Source organism: Rana temporaria, chromosome 2 (assembly GCF_905171775.1).
Source record: "Rana temporaria chromosome 2, aRanTem1.1, whole genome shotgun sequence".
Classification (NCBI taxonomy): domain Eukaryota; kingdom Metazoa; phylum Chordata; class Amphibia; order Anura; family Ranidae; genus Rana; species Rana temporaria.
In genome coordinates, this window is record NC_053490.1 from 425,492,764 (window position 1) to 425,518,358 (window position 25,595).

The 25,595-nt window shown below is 43.6% G+C and overlaps 1 protein-coding gene across 1 annotated transcript in view; it reads left to right on the forward strand.

The window, feature by feature from the left end:
- Positions 1-25,595, forward strand: part of SMS (spermine synthase) — a 271,766-nt gene that overhangs the window by 104,257 nt on the left and 141,914 nt on the right. The window contains exons 4-6 of the mRNA XM_040338251.1: positions 509-573; positions 17,276-17,451; positions 23,169-23,323. Of these exons, the coding sequence (XP_040194185.1) occupies positions 509-573; positions 17,276-17,451; positions 23,169-23,323 (396 nt within the window). The remainder of the gene's footprint in view (positions 1-508; positions 574-17,275; positions 17,452-23,168; positions 23,324-25,595) is intronic.

Here is a 25,595-nt window from a genome sequence, read left to right on the forward strand (position 1 = left end):
CCTCCTATCACAGCTCACCCCTCAGAGCCCCCCCATTTCACAGCTCCCCCCTCTCACTTCACAACCCCCTTCATAATTTTCCCCCTACCTTAACTCAGTTTTGGGGAGAGTGGACTCCTCTTCTAAGTGTGCTCGCCTGCCAGCACTGCTAGGCTCCGTGCTTCCTGTCACCCTCCAGGTTGGACCTGGGGTCCGAGTCCAGGTCCACCCTGCCATTCTTCCTGCCCCCCTACAGGGAAGTGATCCTTCACAGCTGTGGTGGAAGGAGAGGAGTCTGTTCAGGCAGCTGGGTGGTGCGGCCACGGTCCAGGCTGGACTGTCACTCCGTCCATGTCCGGACCGCGGTCCGCAAATTAGTGATGCTTGCTTTAAGGTAAGATATTGGCTACATAGAGAGTGCATCACTTTCAGTTAGTCAGCCTATATAAGTTATATCTTTCTCCTATTATTTCTTATGTAGGGTTTTTTATATACATGTTCTGTAAAAGTGTGATCTGTTTCCTCTCAGATATTAAAGAAGGTAGAAGAAAAAATGAAAGAAGTATTGCACAACAGTATCACACAAGTTAAGCGGTAAGTGTTTTTTTTTTTATATATGTCACTTTCCTTTGTGTAGTGCATTTCTAAGGTCAGGAGTTCACAGCAATCTTAATAATGTTTTTAAAAGACCAGAACAGCCCTAGAGCAGTGGTCTCCAAACTGCAGCCCTTTGCTTGCCATTATCCGGCCCTCGGTGCTCTATTCCTCCCACTGACACCCAACAAGGGGGCAACATTTCTTCCTCTGATATCAACAGTGGGGAACCATTCCTCCCACTGACACCAACAATGGGGCATTTTTCCTTTCACTGACACCAGTGATGGCACACTTTTTCTCCTACTGACTACAGGCACTATGTAATTTGTTTACTCCCACTGAAGACGGGCATTGTCTACATCCACTGGGCACTCCAGCCCCCCTAAAGTCTAAAGGACAGTAAACCGGCACTTTGGAAAGTTTGAAGACCCCTGGCAGCATAGGGTACAACCTGTCAGTATGCTGTCAAACATTTCTGATATTTGTTTATACAAATTTAAAGACAGAAACACAGCTACAGATGGCAATATGAGCAAGTAACAAGCTTGCTTGTTTTATGGAGTTACATGCATTCTATAGGAATTGTGTTCATGTCACAGAACTGTATTTCCTATTTTACACAATGTGGCCAGAAGTTTGTGGACACCTGACCACTACACCTGTGAAGTTGCTGACAAGGCTTAAAACCAGATCTACCAAAGATCTTGCGGCATATAAAATTGTTAGTAAAAGCTATGCTAAAAGTATTCGTTCAGCAAAACGAACGTTCCTCCAGACACAGATTAGGAACGCAAACAACAAGCAATCTGAATTGTTCAAAGTTATGAAGGAACTTTGTGCCCCTAAAAGATTCCAGCCACACATTGTGCCATCCCAAGAGCTATGTAACAACATCTCGTTGGGATTCTCGAGCAAAGTATCAAGACTCCTCACGCAATGTGCCAACAACTCTTCAGGCCTCCCCACTCAAGCCCCTCTTAACACGAATCACTGCCCAAAAAAACTTTTTAGTTTCGAATTGGTAAAGACCCACGACCTGGAAGCCTTGATTTTGAAATTAAAAACTACTTACTACCCCGGAGAAGTCTGCCCTGCTTGGCTCATCCAGGAGAACTTACACACCATTATTGATGATTTACGCTACCTAGTCAACCGTTCACTCCAACATGGGATTGTTCCAACAACTCTAAAACACGGCTTTCTGACTCCACTTCTAAAAAAAGCCGGCTTGGACTCGACCGACACTAACAACTTCCGACCCATTTCAGCCTCTCATTTTTTAGCTAGAGTTATCGAAAGAGTGGCTCTTCTCCAGCTTCAAACTCATTGTGAGGATGGCCTGCTCTTCCATGATCTACAGTCGGGCTTCCGCCCTGGGAGGGGAACCGAGCTGGTAGCTTTGTCCACTCGAGAGAAGCTCCTTAACGTGGTGGATGTGGGTGGGTCGGCAGCCCTGGTGCTGCTCGACCTGTCTGCAGCCTTTGACACCGTGGATCACTCCATCCTGCTTTCCAGACTCGAGTCCTCTTTCGGGCTGAGAGATACCGCCCTTGCTTGGTTCCGTGATTTTTTAACAGCTCGCACCCACCAAGTTAAGATGGGCTCTTTTCTATCCCCGATTACCACAGTGGAGAATGGGGTCCCTCAGGGATCAGCCCTGTCCCCCATTCTCTTCAACATTTATCTTAGGCCTTTACCCGACATTATTGCTAAACATGGTCTCTGGTTCCATTTGTACGCGGACGACGTCCAGTTGGTAGCCGATGATCTAACTTACCCTGACATGCCCTTAAGATTGGCCAATTGTCTGCGCGACATTTTATCACTGGATGACCATCAACAAACTGTGCCTCAATGGTAACAAAACGGAGGTCATGATAGTCGGAAAAGGCAAGACTGACTTTCTTCAAAATTGGCCCACTGAGTTGGGCTTGACACCTAATCCGAAAGATAAGGTGACGGTCCTGGGGGTTATCCTGGACGAAAAACTAAGTATGATTCCCCAGGTTAGACAATCGGTTTCGAGAGCCTCCCATTTTCTACGACTTATCCGCAAGGCAAAACATCTCCTGACCCAAGACCAGAGGAAAGACTTAGTCCAGGCACTAATTATTTCTCGCCTTGACTTTTCAAATGGAGTCCTACTAGGCATTCCAATGAAATGGTCTAAGAAACTGCAGCTGGTGCAGAATCAAGCAGCCAGGCTTATCTACAATCTCCAAAAGCAAGACCATATCAGCCCTGTGCTCAAAGAACTTCACTGGCTCCCTGTTACAAAACGGGTCAATTTTAAAATCCTCTGTCTGATCTACAGGGGCTACCACCAGCTGGGCCCACAGTTCCTATCAGATCTGACTCCACACTATATACCTAGACGCTGTCTTCGCTCAGCCGACAAAGCTCTACTCATTGGCAATACTGACAGGCTAATTTCTATAGGAGGAAAACGGATTGGCTCCGTGGGGGCGACTCTCTGGAACCAAATCCCGCTTAACATTCGCATCTCCCGAAGCCTATATGCGTTCAGGAAGAAGCTGAAGACCTGGCTATTCTGCCAAGCATTTCAATCCTAGGCCAATTTTTCTTCGCTGATTTCTTTTTTTTTCTTCTCCCTTCTCTTTTAATTATGCTCCCCACGCCAGAACATCCGGGCTATTTTGTCACAAAGCGCTTTGGCACCACTGACCGGTGGTATATGCGCGGTTCCCAAATAAATAGTAATAAATAAATAAAATAAATAAACTTGTAATCACACTGGAAAAAATAACGTTCAGTTTACTACTTGTCTATTCACATTGTTGTCAATCTATCTCCAATGAAGAGGCTGGTCTTGGACCCCCCAAAACACATTGGCAACATTTTGGATTGTTCCCCTGACCTCTTTGCAATAGTGTGGTGCTTCAGCACCTATGAGGCCTGGTTCACACTTAGGCATTTTTTAGTGCATTTTCAGTTTTGCAGAAACACATTACAGTTCATTTAACATGGTTTCCTATGGGTCACTTTCACATTTGTGCTTTTTATTGAAAGGGTCAGTGACTTATTTTTGGTTTTTGGTTCTTTAGACTTCTATAGACTTCAATGGATCAAAGACGTGTATTGAAAAATGCAAAATGCACCTGAAGTATGCAACCTGCATAGGTGTGAACCAGGCCTAACCAGGCCCACTTTCTAAACCAGGGTCATCAGAATTGAGTTGTCTCTGCCCTTTCCAGCTATAACGGCCTCCACTCTTCTAGGAAGGCTTTCCACAACATTTTGGAGTATGTCTGTGAGAATTTGTGTCCATTCAGCTAAAAGTTATTGTGATGTGAGGTACTGATGTTTGATGAAAGGACCTGGTTCATATTCATCCTAGAGGTGTTGTTATGGTTGAGGCCAGGGCTCCATGCAGGCCACTCAGATTTATCCACACCAACCATGATGTCAAACCATGTCTTTTATGGAGCTGGCTTTGTGCACAGGGGGCAGTCATGCTGGAATAGTAAATGGCTTTTCCTAAACTGTTGCCACAAGGTTGAAAGTGTACAGTTGTCTAAAATGCTTGATTATGCCATAACAGTTGCAGTACTCTACACTCCAAACACCTGGCCAAATACAATGGGTATAGAAAAGAATCACATTTTGTTGCTTTTCAGCCTAAAATGCAGGTAGACACAGTTTTTTTTTGTTGTATTCAGCTGTATTTGTATGCAGCTTATAACATCCAGGTGAAAGATGTAACACTAACATGTCAGAAAAAAAAATCAAAAACAGCATCAGTGAGTTGAAAAAAGGATCACCCCTAAAAATGACTTGCAAAATCAATCTGATGTAGCTAATCACCTTCTCAATGGCACACAAAGCCATTTGAAATTAGCTCAGCGTGAAAAGAGCTTTCCTGGTGCATTTCGGTCCCTGGTAGTGCAATCGAAGCAAACAATCAACTATGGGTGACAAGGCATTACCAAAGGATCTCTGGGATAAAGTTGTAGAAAGGCGATGGATCCCAAAAAAAAATTCAAAGGCTTTATCAATGCCTAGAAGCACAGTGAAGTCTATTATTAAGAAGTGGAAGGTATTTGATACAAGAGGACATCGCTCCAAACTGGATGAAAGAGCCAGGAGGAAACTGGTCAGAGAGTCTACCAAGAGGCCTACAGCAACTCTGAAGCAGTTGCAGGAAATTATGACAAAGTTGTCATTGCATGCATGTGACAACAATATCACAAATTCACCAAAAATGTGGCATGTATGGGAGGGTTGCAAGAAAAAAGCCACTCCCCAAAAAAGGCCACATGCAGTCACGAAGATTCCGAGACCATGTGGAAAAAGGTGTTCTGGTCAGATAAGACTGAAATGTAATTATTTGGCCTTAACACAAAACGGTATGTCTGGCAGAAATCCAATACAAATCACCATCCAAATACTATCATTCCTACAGTAAAGCATGGAAATATTAATATCCTGTTATGTGGGTGTTTCTCTGCAGCAGGAACTGGAGCACTTTTCGGGATAGAAGGAAAAATGAATGGGGAAAAATACCATCAAATTATTGGGGAAAATCTGCTGCCCTCGGTTGATGTCCTTGCATGGCCTAATCAAAGCTCAGACCTAAACCCCATTGAAAATTTGTGGAATGACTTGAAGACTGCAGTCCACAAATGGTCACCATCAAATTTAACTGAATTTGAGCAGTTCTGCAAAGAAGAGTGGGCAAATGATTTCAAAGTCTAGATATGCAAAGTTAGTGGATATATCCCAACAGACTAAAGGCTGTAATTAAAGCAAATACTGACATAAGGGGGTGATCTTTTTTCCAACTCTGTGATAGGTTTTTATTTTAATTTTTTGACATGTTGGTTTTATATCTTTTACTTGGATGTTATAATTTGCACTAGTAAATACAGCTGGATAAAACAAAGACTGTGCCTGTCTTAATTGCAGACAGCAAAGCAACAACATGTAATTATTTTAAAGGGGGTGAATCTTTTCTATAACCGCTGTAGTTGGCGTAATGATTGCACTGTTTTAGCCATGTAGTGTACAATTTTATCTTTCTATGTGGTGAATGTTATAAGCTAGCACCCTCTAGTGGTGAAAAGCTAATATTTCTAAACGGAGCATTTGTATTACTATACAGTTAGGCAGAACTTTTACCATTTGTTTATCTTCTGTTCATTGACATACATATCTTCTCTGCTGAGATAATTTGTTTTTAAAGCCAAGTTACTTGATAATTATAATACACAGATTTTTTTTTTTTGAAGTGGTGGCTAATTTGGCTTTTATTTTTAGGAGCATTGTACTATTGCGTTCTTATATGACATATTGTGAAATCTGATCCATGCCTTTTTTATTTTTAATGCATTATTTTATGTTTTGTATATCTTTAAGAACATTGGTGAGATAAGGTGTAACTAACTTGATATCTTATGCTGGCCATACACTCCACAAAAAATTGTCCGAATGAACTTTCGAAAAACAAACGTTCGGTCGTGAGCGCAAATGATAATGCCATCATGTAATGACCGATAAATCGTTCAGTGGACATAAATAAAAAAAAAATTAGTTATTTTTTTTTTTTTTTTACATATACCTAGTGCAGAAAGTTTGGACGGGAAACACATTAACCTTCCGATTTATCGTTCGTTCGGCAGAAAATTTCCAAATGTGTCCTTCGTTTTTTCGGCTCAAAAACGTCCCAACGATTATCGATTTTGTGCCCATTAGGTGTTCGAAAAACTAAAGAACTGTCTAAACGACCGAATTTCGGACGAATTGTCCTACATTGTATGGCCAGCATTACTCTACCTTGCTTCATTATTTAAATACATTTGATACTGTATGCAAGGCTTGTGAGATAAAGTTATTTAAAGCGGAGGTTCACCCAAAAAAAAAAACACTTTGGACCATCCAAACTATCATACTAGCATCAGCTAAAGTATGCCTTTTTTTTTTTATGCGCTGTACTTACGGTTTAATCCGTGAGTTTCGTTTCAGACACCCGCGGGGAATGGGCGTTCCTATGAAGAGTGGAACATGATTGACGGCCGGCTATGGCGCGTCCCACGTTCCGAAAATAGCCGGCTCTTCATTGCGCTATACGGCGCCTGCGCATCAGACTAGAAGCTGACTGCGCAAGTGCCGTATATATGTCGGCGTCCTATTTCGGCTTTTTTCGGAAGACATGACGTGCCATAGCTGGACGTCAATCAAGTACCCCTCTTCATAGGAAACGCACATTTCCCGGCCAGAGTCTGAAACGAAAGTTATGGATTAAACCGTAAGTACAGCTAAAAAAAAAAAAAATATGCATACTGTAGCTAACGCTAGTATGCTCGTTTGTATGGTAGATCAAGAAAAATAAAATTTCATGGTGAACCCCCGCTTTAAAGCTGAATTTGGGCCTTACCTTCAGGCTTGCACATTTGTATGAGCTCCTCTTCTGTACTTAAATTGCCTACTCTGATTTCACTGCGCTCTGTGAACTTCTCACATTGTTCATTAGGAGCTGCAGCAAGTCCGATAAAATCAGCCTCAATTCTGGGCAGGAAGATGCCCAGCATCATCTCCCTCTTTTCTCCTCTGTTTTTATGGTCCTTGGCCTGCTCCTTTTATTCAAGGGACTTCAGTTATTGTATTAAAGAAGGCTCAGCATCACATGTGGTTGTTACCCAGGGCAATATGCTTGCAAATGCACTCTAAGAACGGCCATTTCTCCAGGCTGGCAACCACCCAGGAAGGTGTTTTAGTATTTGCATAACTCGTTCCAAGAGCCAGCTCACTGCTTGTTTAATGGCTGAGAACTCTTGAAAGTGAGTACTGAGGTTTCAAAAGACTATCTGAATAAAGGTACTAAGTAGATACCAATAAATAAACACCTCTAATTGGTTCCTGTCACAGTATCACATATGTTGAAAGGTGACATTATCCTTGAAGGATACATGCAAGTAAGTTTAATTTCCACTTGTGATACCTTTAGAAGAAGACTGAAAGCGTCACTGAAAAGCATCTTACATCAGCCCATCAAGCCTTTGAACAAGTTTGCAGCATTTACATTTTTTGCCATTTTTCATGTAACAAAATCCAAAATAGTCTTTTAGATTTATACGGATAGGCATAGCCAAAAATTTCCATCAAATGTAAGGGGCACCCAGATAATTGATAGTTATCATTTCAACAAGGAATATGCTTATAGGGAAACATGCATGCGTGAGCTAAAGAGAGATGGATTCCAGGAATTACTACTACACAAATTATCTGCCCTAACTAAAGATGGCCGCACAAGACATGCTAGGGGGGTGTTTTTCAAAGTGATTTCTCAGCAAAATAAAGCATGGAAACATGGATGGATGGGGGAGTTTTCTTTGAATATTATTAATTAATTAAATATTTTTTTTCAGTTTGTGGTGCTCAGATCAAGTTAAAACAGCAATACACTGCATGTGCGCACCACAAACCAATAACACTATATAAAGAAGAACCCTGGGATGGTGATTCAATTTGCACAGTAGTCTAGTATTGTCAGTTAGGCAAAACCGCTGACATTGTATTGCTTAAAACTGTGAAATTTGTCCAAAACTTAAAAGCCGAGATGTCATTATTCTGCTCTGAAAGTTTTAGTCCCCCAGGGTCCAGGAGGAAGTGTCTCAGAAGTGGTGTTTCGTCAGATATGGCGACCCGTCAGAATTGGTAACAGACGTGTGACGTCTGTGTGGGCAGGACTGTGAGCACGTGTGCAAGGAATCTGTGTGCTACACAGTGGCTTCAGACTCCGCCCACCGATATCGCTGTGACCCGCTTTGCTCTCATTTTATGATAGTTCATTTCAGATTGTTACCCCACAGTGTTAAGCCAGATACACACTGTCAGCTCTGGTCAGAGCCACTGTACTAGCCATCTGAGGTTAGTACACCGATTTCCCCTGCAGAACACTTCGATCCGCGCTCTCCATTAAATAAATACCAAAACATGATGTAGCGCAACTCTCAAAATAAGCAATTTAGTATAGTAAGTTTAGAATCACTTATTGGTGTCGGCCAGCAACTTTTCCAGCACTAGTTTTTGCACATATCTTTGTTGTGGTTCACATATTATTGGATTGCGCAGATTGAATATTGTTACACAGCGCTCTCCATTGGCTGAGAGCACTGATTGGGAGTCAATCGGTTGCTGGTTTTCCAGCATGCACGTCTGACAGAACTTGGCCAAATGGTCGGCTTCTGTCAGACAGACGGACATACACATGGGCAGAATGTAGTCCCCTTTTTTTTTATTTTTATGAACTAGCAAATGACTCTCAACAATCGGCCCATGTGTAAGGGGCTTAAGCAAGAAGCTGATGTGTTGAGGCTCGCTTTCTCTGAGCCGTGCACATCCTGGTCTGCCAGTGAAGTGTCTGTCTCACAGGAGTGCAGTGGCCAATGCATCCAATTACACAGCACAGTGAATAGATCAGACTGAGAGCCAGAGTCTCCTTGGTCCACCCACCGCATCGAGCAGAAGTGTGATTATGTGTCCCCTGCCTCTACAGAGGGGTTTGTACAAGATTGGTAGCTGAGAAAATAGAAGATATATCAGCCAACCGGCCTTGTGACCAAGATATGAGAGAATATAAGGGCAATGAGATATTAGGGCTCTTCACTGAAGAAAGAAGGCTGGATATCTGACAGGCAAGAGAACTGTGCACTATAAGACCAACTGATTATTTAAAGGTATGAAAGCACCTTTACAAATATGTAATAAAATGTGTGCCCAGAGGTCTTTGTTTTTATTTTACTAAAATAACAAACATTTCTTACTTGCCTGCTCTGTGCAATGGTTTTGCACAGAGAAACCCGATCCTCCTTTCTGGTTTTACCCAGAGCACGCTGAATACTCCTCTTCTCGTGTCCCCGTCTGTGCTTCAGGCCCCTCCTCTTCGGCGAGTGCCCCCCCCAGGAAAATACACTTTCCCTTGGAGCACCTGTGCAAGCTCGCTCCCGAGCCACCCAGTCTGCGTCTATTGATATAGATGGCAACTCGGCTCAGCTCCCCGCTCCTTCGTCACAGAATTTGATTGACAGCAGCGGGAGCCAATGGCTGCTGCTGCTAACATAAAAATAGAAAGACAGAGTGCCCTGGCTCCTAGTTCAACCCCGTTAATTGGATAAAGATAAAAAGTAGCAAAGTATCACTAAACACTAACATTGTATTCATGTAAACAAGCGCTTCTGTGTTGGACTTTAGTGGCTCCCCCGAGTTCAGGATTCCAGGCTGGATCTAGGGAAAGCGGACTGTCTCTATCCCCTATATCTCAGCGCGTGGCCGAGGACAAGCTGCAAGTAAGCCGCCCGCTCACAGCGAGGATCGTAAAAGGGCAGGGAGACTCCATATGGACACACATGCACATGATCCTTTTTTTTTTTGCTTGAGGATCACGTGTATCCGTATGGAGTCTCCCTGCCCTTTTAGGATCCTCGCTGTGAGTGGGCGGCTTACATGCAGCTTGTTGGCCTCACGCTGAGATATTGGGAACAGAGACTGTCAGCTTACCCTGGATCCAGCCTGGAATCCTGAACTCGGGGGAGCCACTACAGCCCAACACAGACACGCTTGTTTACTTCAATACAATGTGAGTGTTTAGTGATACTTTGCTACTTTTTATCTTTATCCAATAAACTGTGTTGCACTAGGAGCCGGCGGGGCTATGTTTTTCTATTTATATCTTTGCCGTTATCAGTCTTCCCGCTGGTTAATGGAGCAGCACGGCATACTATCACACTCCACACTGAGTTTTCTCTTTCATTTGAACATTCAAGACGTGTATAGTTCACCTTGATCATTTGAAGATCAGACTCTATCCAAAAATCTTTTCTGTGGAATTTTTATAAGCATTTTTTGTGGAACAGTCATTGTGATTCCATTTTGATTTAATTTTTTACTTTTATAGACTCTTTGGACTCTAGTGCTATGGTGGTAATTTTTGTTTAAATTATGCTGCTGCTAACAATTGGAGAAGGAGAGACAGCGGGAGAGCCGCTGCTCTTGTGCACGTTGCTGGATCAGATCAGGCTCTGGTAAGAATAAGGGGGAGGGCTCCTGCAGAACACAAGGTTTGTGATTGTAAAGCCTCTTTTTTTGTCAATAAAAATAACAAACCTGTTATACTTACCTCCACTGTTGCTGTGGATTTACACAGAGCACTCTGGATCCTCCTCTCCTCGGGTCCCTCTTCTGTGTACCTGGCCCCTCCCTCCTGTCGAGTGTTCTCACAGCAAGCGGCTTGCTTTGAGGGCTCCCAAGCTGAGTCACAGCTCCCTGTGTCTATTCTGACACAGAGCTGCGGCCCAGCCCCACCTCCTCTCTTTCCCGACTGGCTGACTGACTTTGACAGCAGCGGGAGCCAATGCTGTCTCTCAGCCAATCAGGAGGGAGAGTCTTGTACAGCCGAGAAATTTGTGGACATCACTGGACATAGATGTGGGATGGGTAAGTATTAGGGGGTGCTGGGGGAGGGGGGCTGCTGCACATAGTTTTTTTTTTTTTATCTTAATGCATAGAATGCATTAGGATAAATAAGTTTCTGCCTTTACCGCTCATTTAATGCATAAAACCCCCTCAGGAGCCGCTGGTTAGATTGGGACGGCATGATTATGTTACCTCTGTGATGTGTTTAGGGAGGATGATAATGATGATGCAATAACGGAATGTCCAAACAGCAGGGTGTCGTTTAATGTGCTTTTATTTCTTGCCCAACATGGCAAACGGTTAACTCAAGGTAGATAGAAATAGGTTGGTGAAAGGAGAATTTGTAGATTCAGGCCTATGTATAAACGGAAGCAGTCCTGCCTCCAATGGGACTTTAACTTACGTCGCCACCCCAGCTGGGGTGGGTAAAGTGTACCTGGACAGGCCTCTCACACCGACCTGGCAGCCAGAGTATCACTTAGAACTTCTGGGAAAGGAACATGTCTCTGCCACTGATTGGCTCTAGTAGAACTTAGAATTTGTAGTGAGACCTCTGCCACAGGCCTGTTGCTCAGGAAGATGAACAGTAGAGCGAATCCTCCCAGTAAATATAATTTGCCTGAATCTCCCTCATGTAGACTTCTTAGGTTGGGGTCACTGACTGACAAGTTGCAGCATACAACTTTCCAGTGTCCGGTCACCCAGATCCCGGATCCATTGTCTAAGCCCTGTTGGATCACCTGCCTCCCGGCTCACCTCAGACCGCCTCCCCACCGAACCGCATAACTCGCTTGGGATCTTCCGCATTAATTGTGGGGACCCAGTAAGTCACTGGGGCCCCTCTGCAGCTTTAATTTCTCCAGGCCATTCGGGCCCAGGGTCAGGAACTCCGCGTAGCACGTGCGCCCCGGCATGGTAGGCCATCTCGCCGGGGGCCCGTGATGTGCGCACACCCTAAAGGTGGGTGCCGCACCTTGAACCAGGAACGGGCGAAGACCCTTCCAAAATGGCCCCTAGAAGTACCCTCTCCCAGCATGCCCCACGAGGGAGAAACTCCTCTGATCGGCTGCTGGCAGGAGGCACCTTTCCCTGGACCCCTCTGGGCCACCTGCTATCCAAAGATGGAACGGTATCTTTGGAACACATAATGAAACCACAGAACAGTCCAGCTGGGCAGAAACCCTATTTAACAAATCATCATGAATGAGAGCAAAATAACTCTCTCATTCCCCTCTAAATTTAACATAGCACCTGTACTGAAAGTACACAGGCGCTACATGGTAAAAAAAACTTGAGGCTTTAGAACCACTCTAGCTCAGGCATGCAGGCAGTAGGGTATGCTTAGCTGAGAAAGACCCTCCTCCCGATCTGAAGACTCCTGGGATGTATGACAACATATGCCTAGGCCTGGAAACCAGGAAGTAACTGAAGAAATGTAAAAAAAAAAAGAAGCTTAAAACAAGTTTAATATATTATACCTAAAGTGAATCTAAAGATTTAAAAAAAACAACAAACATGTTATACTTGCCTGCTCTGTGAAATGGTTTGCACAGACCAGCTTAGATCCACTTCTTTTTGGCATCCCCTCCACTGGTCCTGGCTCCTCCCACCTGTCGAGGGCCCCAATAGCAAGCCTCTTGCTATGGGACAGCTTGCCCCTGTGCGATGCTCTGTGTGTCCATTCATAGACGAGCGTGGCTCGGCCCCGATCCCTCCTCATTGGCTTACTGCCATGCAAATGGGATGCACATCGCTTGATTGAGATTAGGGGATGGAGGGGGAGCTGCACCCAGAATGTTTATTACCTTAAAGGGTTTGTAAAGGTACAATTTTTTCCCCCTAAATAGCTTCCTTTACCTTAGTGCAGTCCTCCTTCACTTACCTCATCCTTCGATTTTGCTTTTATATGTCCTTATTTATTCTGAGAAATCCTCACTTCCTGTTCTTCCATCTGTAGCTCCACACAGTAATGCGAGGCTTTCTCCCTGGTGTGGAGTGTCGTGCTCGCCCCCTCCCTTGGACTACAGTAGAGTCAGGACGCTCTCTACATTGCAGATAGAGGCAGGAGCTGTGTGTTAGTAGGTGTCCTGACTCTCCCGTAGTCCAAGGGAGGGGGCGAGCACAACACTCCACACCAGGGAGAAAGCCTTTCATTACTGTGTGGAGTTACAGACAGAAGTGAGGATTTCTCAGAAGAAATAAGGACATTTAAAGCAAAATGGAAGGATGAGGTAAGTGAAGGAGGACTGCACTAGGGTAAAGGAAGCTATTTAGGATTATTTTTTTTTTACCCTTTTCAACCCCTTTAATGCATAGAAGGCATTAAGGTAAAAAAAACCTTGAACCTTTTGTAATCCATTTATAATTGCCAGCAGCATAAGGTCAATAAATAGTCAACGTTGATTGAGAGCGTGAAGTTCCGCATTGAATGCAACTACTAGAACTGGGTTTGAGCTATACAAGTGCATCGAGAGTGACCTCCCTAACTGACCTGCATAGGGAAAAAGGTAATTATCACAGATGAGTACCCAAGGTTGTGCACATCACCTATATGGCCACCTACAAACCTCTTCAGATGTAAGTTACTACATTGTTATCATCTATACTACACCACTCCTGCCTTTTCTTTGGCGATTTCTCTGTATGCTTTTCACCTCCCTTTCACACACTGACAGCTAACAAGATTCAAGTTTTCTGATTTATAGGTTACTGGTGTAGAAATTCATTAGATATTCATTATTGGGCTCAGGAAAACTTTCAGATTAATTGCAACAGTGCTGGTTTACTACACTAATTAAAAGTTGGGGAGCTGGAGAAAAGCATTTTGAATGCACCAAGTGTACAATTCATACCTCTGTGCTCCACTCTAATGTAAATGAATATTAATTGGCTAACCGTGTGCCACAGCAGATGGGATGTGTGGGAATTTCTCAGCCCGAGGTACCAACTGTTTCATCTGTACATCAGTCACAGAATATATTGGCTCTAAAGTTCATATAGCTTAGACTTCATTGAATATATGTAGCAATTATTTTAGGTAACTTTTATCAAAACGTGTTCACAAAGTCTCAAGGTAAATGATTTCCACAGTATTATTTTTGTTATATAGGACAATTAAATGAGAACTGTTTTCTGCTCTTGGTTTATTTTTATAAGTTGTTATAAACTTTTGTCTCCCTTGAGTTGAAAAACACCCACGCTTGTTTTTTAGCAGCACCATACGGCTGCCAATTTTATGTGGTAGGAATCCCATTTAACATCTGTAGTTTTTGTCTATAGATAGTTAACATCTCCCCGGGGAAGGTGTTTTTCTCCCATCCATATGTCTAGAGTTTGGACTTCTTTACATTGTTAGTTCTGTAGATGTCAGTGAAAGCCGTAGCATATGTAGACGGAAAGCAGAAAGTAACCTCCAAATGTAAAACTGTTGCTCCATTATTTTTTAGCATATTACAAAAAAGGTGTGTGTCTAATGCAGGGGTCTTTCTAAACAAAGGCCTGGTTTACTGTCCTTCAGACTTTAAGGGGGTAGACTGTCGCCATTGGGAGTACAAAATGTCCAAGGATCAGTGGGAATAAGCAATCCCCCGTCATTGTCGTCAATGGGCGGAATTCTGCTCCATGATTGGTGTCATTGGGAGGAACTGTGCCCCAACATTGGTGTCATTAGGCCCTATTGTTGGTGTCATTGGGAGGAATTGGGCCCCAACGTTGGTGTCATTTGACCCCATTGTTGGTGTCATTGGGAGGAATTGGTCCCCAACGTTGGTGTCTTGGGGCCCAATTGTTGGTGTCATATGGAGAAACTGTGTCCCATCCTTGGTGCCTTTTGAAGGAATGGTGTCCTTCATTGGTGTCAGTGAATAGGATATCACCCCAAGGGCTGGATAAAAGCAAGGAAGGGACCACACCTGCAGTTTGTAGACCACTGGTCTGGTGAGTATTTGTTTCCTTAAAAAAGGTGGCAGGACTTTTGTTTCCTCATGTCAGATTCTCTGGCAGGAACACTGAACAGCAATCAACACATACCTGTGGCTCCAGGTAAGTTCAAACCCAGGACTCCACTTGTACTGTTCAGAAGGGCGCCAGCCCAGCTCGAAACTATGTAGCACAAACCGCAAAATCCAGACAGCTGTACAACTAAGATCTTATAAAAAACATGGATGGATTTTCAAACCTTGATGATTTTCATAAAAACAGTCAAAATCCACATGCAGGGTAGAGAGAGGGGTGACTAATGTGTTTCATGCTGTTAGTGCTTCCTCATAACCTCAGATTATGTTTTTATGAAAACAATGCTTTTTGGAAAAAGAAGATTTTTGGAAAATCGTAGATGAGCAGCTGTCCACTTAGGTCCACCTGAGTAGAAACATCACCAAACCTCACTCTGTTTTCTATCTAATCTGCTAGCATTGTTCTAACAGAAAAACAAATTGGAGGCACAGAACACTCCAATAAGGCTTAAAACTGAAGTTTAAAGTGGTTGCAAAATCTCGTTTTTGTTTTATTAAAATAACATGTTATACTTGCCTGCTCTGTGCAGTGGTTTTGGAAAGAACAGCCTGGATCCTCTTCTCAGTTCCCTGGCTGAAGCTCCTGGCCCCTCCCTTCTGCTGAGTGCCCCCACAGCAAGCAGCTTGCTATGGGGGTACCTGAGCTGAGACCCAGCTCCCTGTGTCCATTCAGACACGGAAGCCACAGTTCGACTCTGTAACAGGAGTGACTTTTGGGCACAGATTGAGCCAGGAAATAAAGAGACATATATTGGATTGTTTTAACATGGACAGTAATCTACAATATATTCTTTAATGTCTGTAAAGGATATTCTGACCCTATCGGTCAATAATGACTCTTTTCAATGATTAGCCCTGGCTAGTGAGTTGTTGAGTCAGGCTTCTGGAAGACCTTTCATTGTGTGCCATTGATGATAGATGTGTTGTGACTCTAAAGGTCAGACGTCTGTGCAATGTGTATTGTGCAGGTGAATGACTTATTGTCGGAGACGTAACGTCTGGGGGATAATTAACTCCTCTATGTAATTATCTAAAAGAATGTGATTGAAGCTCATCGTGTGATGTATGGGTGGGGTGTGATTTTGTTCCTTTGAGTACTGTAACATGCTGTAACTGCTTAAAAGCTGAGAGTGAACCATTAAAGTTGTCTTACATTTGAAACCAGATCAGAGCTGTGTGTGGGGGGAATTCTTATGGGCCGTGTTCGTTTGCCTGATTGTGGAGTGTTGATAAGCTGTCTTGGGTGGAATGGAATATCGTGAACGGATTTAACCCCTGTCCCATTTGGGGTTCCGTTACAGACTCCTACCCCTCTCTCCTCATTGGTTAACTGTGTTTGATTGTCTCAGCCAGTCAGGAGGCAGAGTCCCAGGCGGCCGAGGCACTCGTGGATATCGCTGGATAGCGATAGGGCTCCAGTAAGCATTTTGTGGGGCTCCTGCACACAGAAGGTTTTTTCATCTTAATGCATAGAATGCATTAGGATAAAAAAAAACTTCTGCCTTTACAACCATTTTATCATGTTTATATTTTGCTTAGCACTTTCCCTCGTCATCAACATGCTAGTGATATTTTTGAATGAAACCTTTCTAGTTTTGTTACACATCTTATTTTAGACCCAGTGACATAATCAGTGTGTCGAAGTGCTTCTTTGCAATGCAGGCAGAACATTGATGTTTTCAGACTAGATGATGCTGGATGCCCTTCAGCCTGAAAATGAGGAGTCTGACTTGCTGCAGCTTCTAATACACACTTTAAGAAGCTCACAGGTTGCAGTGAAATCAAAGTAAGCAATTTCAGTTCAGGAGGGGAGCCTGTACAACTGTACAAGATTAAATGTAAGACTGAAGTTCAGCTTTAAATAGGCACTAACAATACCTACTGAACAAATTAACCACTTCAGCTCTGGAAAGGTTTACCCGTCCCCCACCCTTTGTGAACATATTCTTTTTTATGATACGGTACTACCTTACTTTACCTGACAATTGCGTTGGCGTGCGATGCTGTACCCAGAAAAAAAATTATGCAATTTTTATGCACAAATAGCTTTCTTTTGGTGGTATTTGATCAATTCGGTTTTTATTTTTTGCGCTATATACAAAAAAAAGCCGACACTTTTGAAAAAAAAATATATTTTTTATTTTCTGCTATAAAACATTCTTGATACTAATTGTATGTGATTCCTGTTGCATGGGATGGCTTTTAATTCATATTTGTATTTGTACCTGTTAATTAATTTTTTTTTTCCTCCTTAGATTGCCATCTGTTGTTCGTGGGGCAAAGGTTGACAGATACTGGCCCACAGCCGATGGGCGCCTGGTAGAATACGATATAGATGAAATAGTTTACTGTAAAGACTCGCCTTATCAAAATATAAATATTCTTCACTCAAAGCAGTTTGGAAACATCCTCATACTCAATGGAGATGTCAGTAAGTAACACTGTTTTGTGGAACCCTAACATATGGTAGACACATGCGAAGCTGGCATCTCATCGGTGTGTCCCATGTATTGTCCCTCAGCTATGGGGAAAGACTGCAAGCATTGAACTTATTCTCTCTGGAGAAGAGACGCTTGAGAGGGGATATTATTTCTCTAGAGCTACCCCCTCAGGAGCCGCTGATTGTTTTGGGATCAGCGTATTAAGTTACCTCTATGTGATGTCTAGGGGTGAAGGTAGTGAATAGAGCAGTAATTGAATGTCCAATCGGTAGATGAAGTTTTCTGAATGCTTTATTTCCTTGGTCCAACACGACCAACATCAACTTGAGGTAGACAGAAAAGGTTAATGAAATAAAGGAACTTTGCGGTATCAGGCTTTGGATAGAGAAAAGCAATCCTGCTATTCTGTAGCTGCATCAATACGTCGCCACTCCAGCCAGAGTGGGTGAAGTGCCTCCGGACAGACCCCTGCCACAGGCCTGGCAGCCAAGGTGCCACTTAAGGTTGCTGGGAGGAACAAGTCTCTGCCACCGACTTGGCTCTGATTGAATATTGGGGCCTCTGCCACAGGCCTAGTGCAAGATTTACTTTGAACAGCAGAGCGAACCCTCCCAGTAAATTACGTTAGGGTCACCGGTTGACAGTGCAAGTGTACCTGTCAATGTCCGGTCACCAGATCCCTGATAGTTCGTTCAAGCCCTTTTGGATAACCTGCCTCAGGGTTTTCCTCAAGCCGATCCCCCACCGAATGACTACAGCCTGGGATCTCCTCAGTAGAAGTGGGGACCCAGTAAGTCATTGGGGCCCCTTTGTGGCATCAGTTGCTCCAGGCCAGAAGGGCCCAGAGTCAGGAACTCCTTGTAGCGTGCAACCCCAGGCCAGGTAGGCCATAGTGGTGGGGCCCGCGATGTGCGCACACCCTAAAGGTGGGTGCCGCAACTGGAACCAGGAACCCACGAAGAACCCAGAACAACGGCCTCCGCCACAGAAATACCCCCTCCCAGCATGCACAGCGAGGCCCAACTCCTCTCATTGGCTGCTGGGAAGAAGCGGCTTCGCCTGGATCCCTCCGGCGCCATCTGCCGTCCAGAGATGAGACTGTATCTCTGGACGCATAGACTGACCCACAGGACAATCCAGGATTTGGCGACAGCCAAATTTAACAAATTAGGAATGAGAGCAACTTATCTCTCTCATTCTCCTGCTAACTTTAGCGTAGTGCCCCTTCTGAAAGTAAAGGGGGCGCTACATTTCAATGTACAAATACCATACTGGTGACCCCACAATAGGACTAAAACGTATTCTGCGCAGGGGAATTTAATAATACTCGCGCCCATTCATTAAAATTAGAAGATAAGCGGTTTAACCTTAAACTGTGTAGAGGGTTCTTTACTGTAAGAGTGGTAAGGATGTGGAATGCTCCTTTACTAACAGTGATTTCAGCGGGGAGCATTGATAATTTAATAAAAAAAAAACTATTAGATGAGCACCTAAACGACCACAACATACAGGGATGTACAATGTACTATTAACATAAAATCACACACATAGGTTGGACTTGATGGACATGTTTTTTTTTTTTCAATTTCACCAACTATGTATTCAGGTGTTGGTGCATAAAAATTGTGATTTCCTTAGTGACCAATTACGTAGATTCAGACTCTCAGATACTATCATTTTCCCAACTTGTAGAAATCTGATTTGTGTGTGTAAGAAAGTCATGACAGTTCTTATTTTATTGATACTTAAAGCGAGGGTTCACCCTAAAAAAAATATAGACTGTTATATCCAGCATACTGCTGACATCAACAGTATGCTGGATTTTTTTTTTTTCGGTCTGTACTTACCTGTTTCCGTCGTTTTCACCCGGCTTCCGGGTTCTCGCTCCCCCGGGGAGTAGCTGTTCCTAAGCTCTGCATAGATGATTGACGTGCGCGTCATCGCCTTCCGAAAATATCCGAGTGGGACTCGGCACTTTACAGCGCCTGCACAGTCAGCTCTACACGGCAGGCGCAGGCGCCGTATAGCGCCGTAAAGAGCCGGGTCCCCGCCGGATATTTTTTTGGAAGGCGATGACGCGCACGTCAATCATCTATGCAGAGCTTCCCGTCAGGGGAAAAGGAGCGACACGCCCACTCCTCGCAAGAAAGAAGAACGGGAAGTGCTGCTGAAGACAGGTAAGTGTACACATAAAAAAAAATGACAACGCTACAAGCCTTTATTAAGGCTAGAGATAGGTTAGGCAAAAAGTTAATTTTAGGGTGAACCCCCACTTTAACCACTTCCCTACCGGCCCATAGTAAAATGACGTCCACAAAGAACTTCTGCCGTTCAGAGTGGACGTCATGTGACGTCCTGGGCTTTCCGGGTGGTTATCTGAATGATGCCTGCAGCTAGAGGCATCATTCAGATATCCTTCTAAACTGCCGGCGATTCTGCACAACGTAAGAATGATCATAGCGGCGGTTCCGCCGCTAGATCGTTCTTACAGGCGGCGGGAGGGGACATCCCCCCCCTCCCGCCGCCATCCGGTGCTTCTCCGGGCTCTCCCGTGCCATCGGGGGCCCGGAGAACGAATCGTCCGGCGCTCGCAGGAAGCATAGAGATGACTGGTGACCAGATGGTCACCAGTTATCTCTATGACCGTCGGAGGACCCGGGCGCGATGTGATGACGTCACGCCCGGGTCCCCGTAAGTAAACAAAGCCGCGATTGCGGCTGCTAAGCAACCACAAGCATGAGATCGGTGAATTTTTTTTCACCGATTTCATGCTTTCCAGCCTGGAGGAGAGATGTGGGGTCTTATTGACCCCGCATCTCTCCATAAAGAGTACCTGTCACACACATTCCTATTACAAGGGATGTTTACATTCCTTGTAATAGGAATAAAAGTGATAAAAAAAAATAAAAAAATAAAAAAAAAAGTGTAAAAAAAGAAATAAATATATAAAAAAAAAAAAGAAATAAAAATAAATTTTTTTAACGCCCCTGTCCCCGGTAGCTTGCGCGCAGAAGCGAACGCACACGCAAGTCCCGCCGACATATGTAAACGCCGTTTAAACCACATATGTGAGGTATCGCCGCGTGCGTTAGAGTGCCAGCAACAATTCTAGCACTAGATCTCCTCTGTAAATCTAAACTGGTAACCTGTAAAAAATTTCAAATCGTTGCCTATGGAGATTTTTAAGTACCGAAGTTTGGCGCCATTCCATGAGTGTGCGCAATTTTAAAGCGTGACATGTTAGGTATCTATTTACTCGGTGTAACATCATATTTCATATTTTACAAAAAAATTGGGCTAACTTTACTGTTTTTAAATTTTTTTAATTCATGAAACAATTTTTTTCCCAAAAATAGGCGTTTGAAAAATTATTGCGCAAATACCGTGCAAGATAAAAGGTTTCAATGACCGTCGTTTTATTCCCTAGGGTGTCTGCTAAAAAAACATATATAATGTTTGGGGGTTCTGCGTAATTTTCTAGCAAAAAAATTATGATTTGTACATGTAGGAGAGAAGTGCCAGAATAGGCCTGGTATGGAAGTGTGTATAACTGCCCGGTATGGAAGAGGTTAAGACACAATTGAGTTTTACGGCAGACCCAATATTGGCTACAATGCCTTATTTTTCTCCTAATGCCCTGTACACACGATCGGTTTATCCGATGAAACCGGTCTGATGGATTTTTTCAGCAGATATCCGATGAAGCTGACTTATATATGGGAATATATCCGTCCTAACACTCTCACTAGCATTACGACGTCACTGCTATTTCCTGCCCTGCCAACATACGTTTTGTCTGAATAGACGTTTTTTGCGAGGCAAACTTTAAACAGTAATGTCATCCAGTACAGCTAACAGTACATCAAATGAACAGCTAACATAAACCATAAGCTAATCAACAGCTAGCAACTAACAGTGACCAACCTAATAAACCAGCAGCTAATTAACAGCTAGTCACCTAGACAAGCCTAGGTGCTCAAGTCAGTGCCCACCCAGACAGTCCGACACAGGTATTTAAGAGGACCCAGGGCTGTCCAAATCTCTTTAACCAGCTTTCTTTTCATATACATCTCCCCACTGAATTTCAAGTTGGCAGAAACCATCATGGCTTCCTTGACTGTTAAATATGGCAATGTCATCTTGCATTATATAACATGAACACCTTTCTGAATGCTTATAGCTCCCTCAAATTCCAGGGCCCATAATTGGTAGGCAAGAGGCTACCCTGCCGTCCCTTCCAAAAGCCCCTGTCCTGGTTAAGTCGGTCACACACCCCTTCACACAGCACACAGAAACAGATCTGAGGCTGTCAATCAGCTGCAGGTTTCTCCCCTGTCATAAGTTTTCTCTTTGTGTCAGGAAAACTTGTCAGAAGTGATTTATACTGATAGCAGAGGAACAAAGCAGCAGACTAAACTGACAGTGCTCCTAATTGAGACAAGTACACACTACAGAGGGATATTCTTTGTTCATATTTCATGTCTAAGGTTTACAAACACTTTACGGTTTCCAGCCATTGTTGTCCACCATATCAGTTGGGTAGATTCCAAAATCAGATGCTAAATACAGGACAATGGAATTCAGTTGGAGACTTTCCCACCGTCGGTATACACTGATCAGCGCTGCTGGCTATAGGTTTTGGCGCTGTGTTAGGCAACTACAAAGGAGAGCTTTTGCAATAGCATGCTTTACTGCTCTCCTCCCTTCCTAATTGGCCAAAAAGCATGATGGGAAGCCTCAGTGCCCAAAAGAGAAAAAAAGGTAAGACAAAAGGGACCTGAGTTTTGTGTGTATATATCTGGAGGTGCCTACACCTATGTTTCTCAACTCCAGTCCTCAAGTACCCCCAACAGGTCATGTTTTCGCATTTCCCTCAGATAAAATGGAGGTAGTAGATACGAAGGCATTGAAACTGATCAAATCACCTGTGCAAAATAATAGAAAGCCTGAAAACATGACCTGTTGGGGGTACTTGAAGTTGAGAAACATTGGCCTACACCATCACCCAGCTCAGCTAAATATCACCTCTCCCATCCTCTTTGCATACAGCTCTCATTCCAGCCACAGGAATCCACAGTCTTCTGCAACTGTACTTACTGTATGATTGTAGCCTAAAGCCTCGTACACACGATCAGACTTTCCGACGGGAATTGTGTAATGGCACGATTTTGACAGATAATCCGACCATTTGTATGCTCCATCGGACAATTGTTGTCGGAGTTTCCAACAAAAAATATGGGATTGCATGCTTAAAAATTTTCCGGCAACAAATCTGTGATGACGGATTATCCGATCGCGTGTACACAAGTCTATCGGAAAAGTACAAACACGCATCCTCCGAACCAATGTTAACCATAAGACAACATTAGCAAAAGTTGCCCAAAAGGTGGCGCTAAAGAGCTGAAAAAGCATGTTTCGTGTTTGTTGGCGAATAATTCTTTGCCGTTTGTATGTAATACAAAATCCGATCATATGTACGAGGCTTTAGGGTTACATCATTGATTGGGGGAAAGGGGGGGGGGTTCATGTTATTGGTTACATGTAGTTTAAACCCCTATAAATCGGTAAGTGAATCTTTGGTGGGTCTTGTATTCATGAAAACCGTTCACTTGGCTAAATGTGCTAATCATTTTGTAACACTTTAAGCAATGCATTGTTTCTTGTTCATTAAGTTTCTCATTTTGCATTCTGTGTGCATTATTTCCAGACCTGGCAGAGAGTGACATAGCTTATACCCATGCTATCATGGGCAATGGGAAAGAAGACTACTGTGGGAAAGAAGTGTTAATTCTTGGAGGAGGTGATGGAGGAATACTGTATGAACTTGTCAAACTCAAACCAAAGATGGCTACCCTGGTAGAGATATCCTTTCTTACATTGTACTTCTGGTATTATCAATAGACTTGAACTCTATAGCTTTGGCGAAAGCAACAAACAAGTTATCAGTTGCATGAAAGTAGCTCTTATTTTCTCATAGTAATTTTGATATGAACACAATATCTTCATTAATAAAATAGTAAGTGCGTATTTGTGGATTTGTCTCAAACAGTAAGGGCTCATGCTCACAGGGGCATTCTCCATACAGCATAGACAAAGCAGCGTACAGTATTTTAGTGTCCGTGAGCTCCTGGTACTGTGCACAGCTGGATGTAGACATGAATGGTTGCAGGAGGAAGCACACAACAATTTGCATTCGTGGACTTGTGTCTGTGTGCATGCGCTGCTTTACACAAGTAGTGGCTCATAGCTACGTGCAGCCGCCTGCAGCCAGTCAAAGAGCACTCAAATACACTTTTGACACAGCGCATCTGGGTTTTTACCTTTAATGTGCTGTGCTCTGAGTTTAGTTACAGATTAGAGATTTGTAGACATAGTAGAGGCATTAGACCTCTATATGAAAATAACCTGTCACTCAGGTGTGCAGTGTAACAATATATATATATATTTTACAAAAATATAATTTATGTCAATTTGTCAGGCTATAATTATACTGTATACAATCTGAACGGGGTGTTTATTAAAACCATGTACCAAAATAAAAGCTTCAGGTGTCCTTAAAGGCCAAGTCCACTTTTTTTAGGCAGAATTTCACTTCTCATAATAATATAAAGCCCTTTCTAATGTATTTTCTGCCCAAGCCATCCCAATGTGCTTATCTGTCACTTACCTAGTCAATGGCACTATTCAGTCTGCACCTCTGTTAAAAAAAAAAAAAAATTCTGAGCCCCGGTTTCCTGCAGCATCCTGTGACCAGCCAGGAAAGTTCATGTCCTATCATGCACTACCTTAATGCATCACAGAATAGGATGTGTTTTACTTCTCTGGATCACACCTACCTCCTCTTTTATTTCATATCACTGACCTACTCCTTCCGAGTGCCGTTGCAACAGGACAGGCAAACCAAGCAATAGCTTGGGGTCCTGACCTGACCTGGGGCTGGCACCCTCAGCACCTCCCCCCGCTTCTCAACTTGAAAACAAATGTCATTGTCCATTTTGCTAGGGGGAACCCATATTCCTTCAAATGGCCCTGCCTCTTCCTTTAAAGTGGAGGTTCACCCGAAAACTTAATTTTTATCATTAGATTGATGCTCATTTTGTCAAGGGGAATCGGGTAGTTTTTTTAAAATCAAAGCAGTACTTACCGTTTTAGAGAGCGATCTTCTCCGCCGCTTTCGGGTATGGGCTGCGGGACTGGGCGTTCCTATTTGATTGACAGGCTTCCGACAGGCTTCCGACGGTCGCATACATCGCGTCACGATTTTCTGAAAGTAGCCGAACGTCGGTGCGCAGGCGCCGTATAGAGCCGCACCAACGATCGGCTTCTTTCGGCTACTCGTGACGCGATGTATGCGACCGTCGCAAGCCTGTCAATCAAATAGGAACGCCCAGTCCCGAAGACCATACCCGGAAGCGGCGGAGAAGATCGCTCTCTAAAACGGTAAGTACTGCTTCGATTTTAAAAAAACTACCCGATTCCCCTTGACAAAATGAGCATCAATCTAATGTTAAAAAAGAATTTCGGGTGAACTCCCGCTTTAACCACTTAAGGACCAGACGCCGCAGTTATACTGTGGCTGGTTGGCTCCCCTGGGCAAATCGCCGTCATGGTACGTCGGCAGCTTTAAGAGCTTTAGGGGGCAAACGACGCCGGAGCCGATGCGCACGGAGAGAGAACGGAGATCTGTCAATGTAAACAGACAGATCTCTGTTCTGTCAGGGCAGGAGAGACCGATCTGTTGCTCCTAAAGATTAGGAACAGCGATCAGTCTCCCACTCCAGGCAGTCCCATTCCTTCACAGTTAGAACACACATGAGGGAAAACATTTAACCCCTTGATCGCCCCCTAGTGTTAACTCCTTCCCTACCAGTGACATTTATACAGTAATCGGTGGCTATTTTTAGCTCTGATCGCTGTATAAATGTCAATGGTCCCAAAAAAGTGTCAAAAGTGTCTGATCTGTCTGCCGCAATGTCGCAGTCCCGCAAAAAAACGCTGATCGCTGCCATTACTAGTAAAAAAAAATAATAATAATAAAAATGACATAAATCTATCCCCTTTTTTGTAGACGCTATAACTTTTGCGCAAACCAATCAATATACGCTTATTGCAATTTGTTTTTTTTTACCAAAAA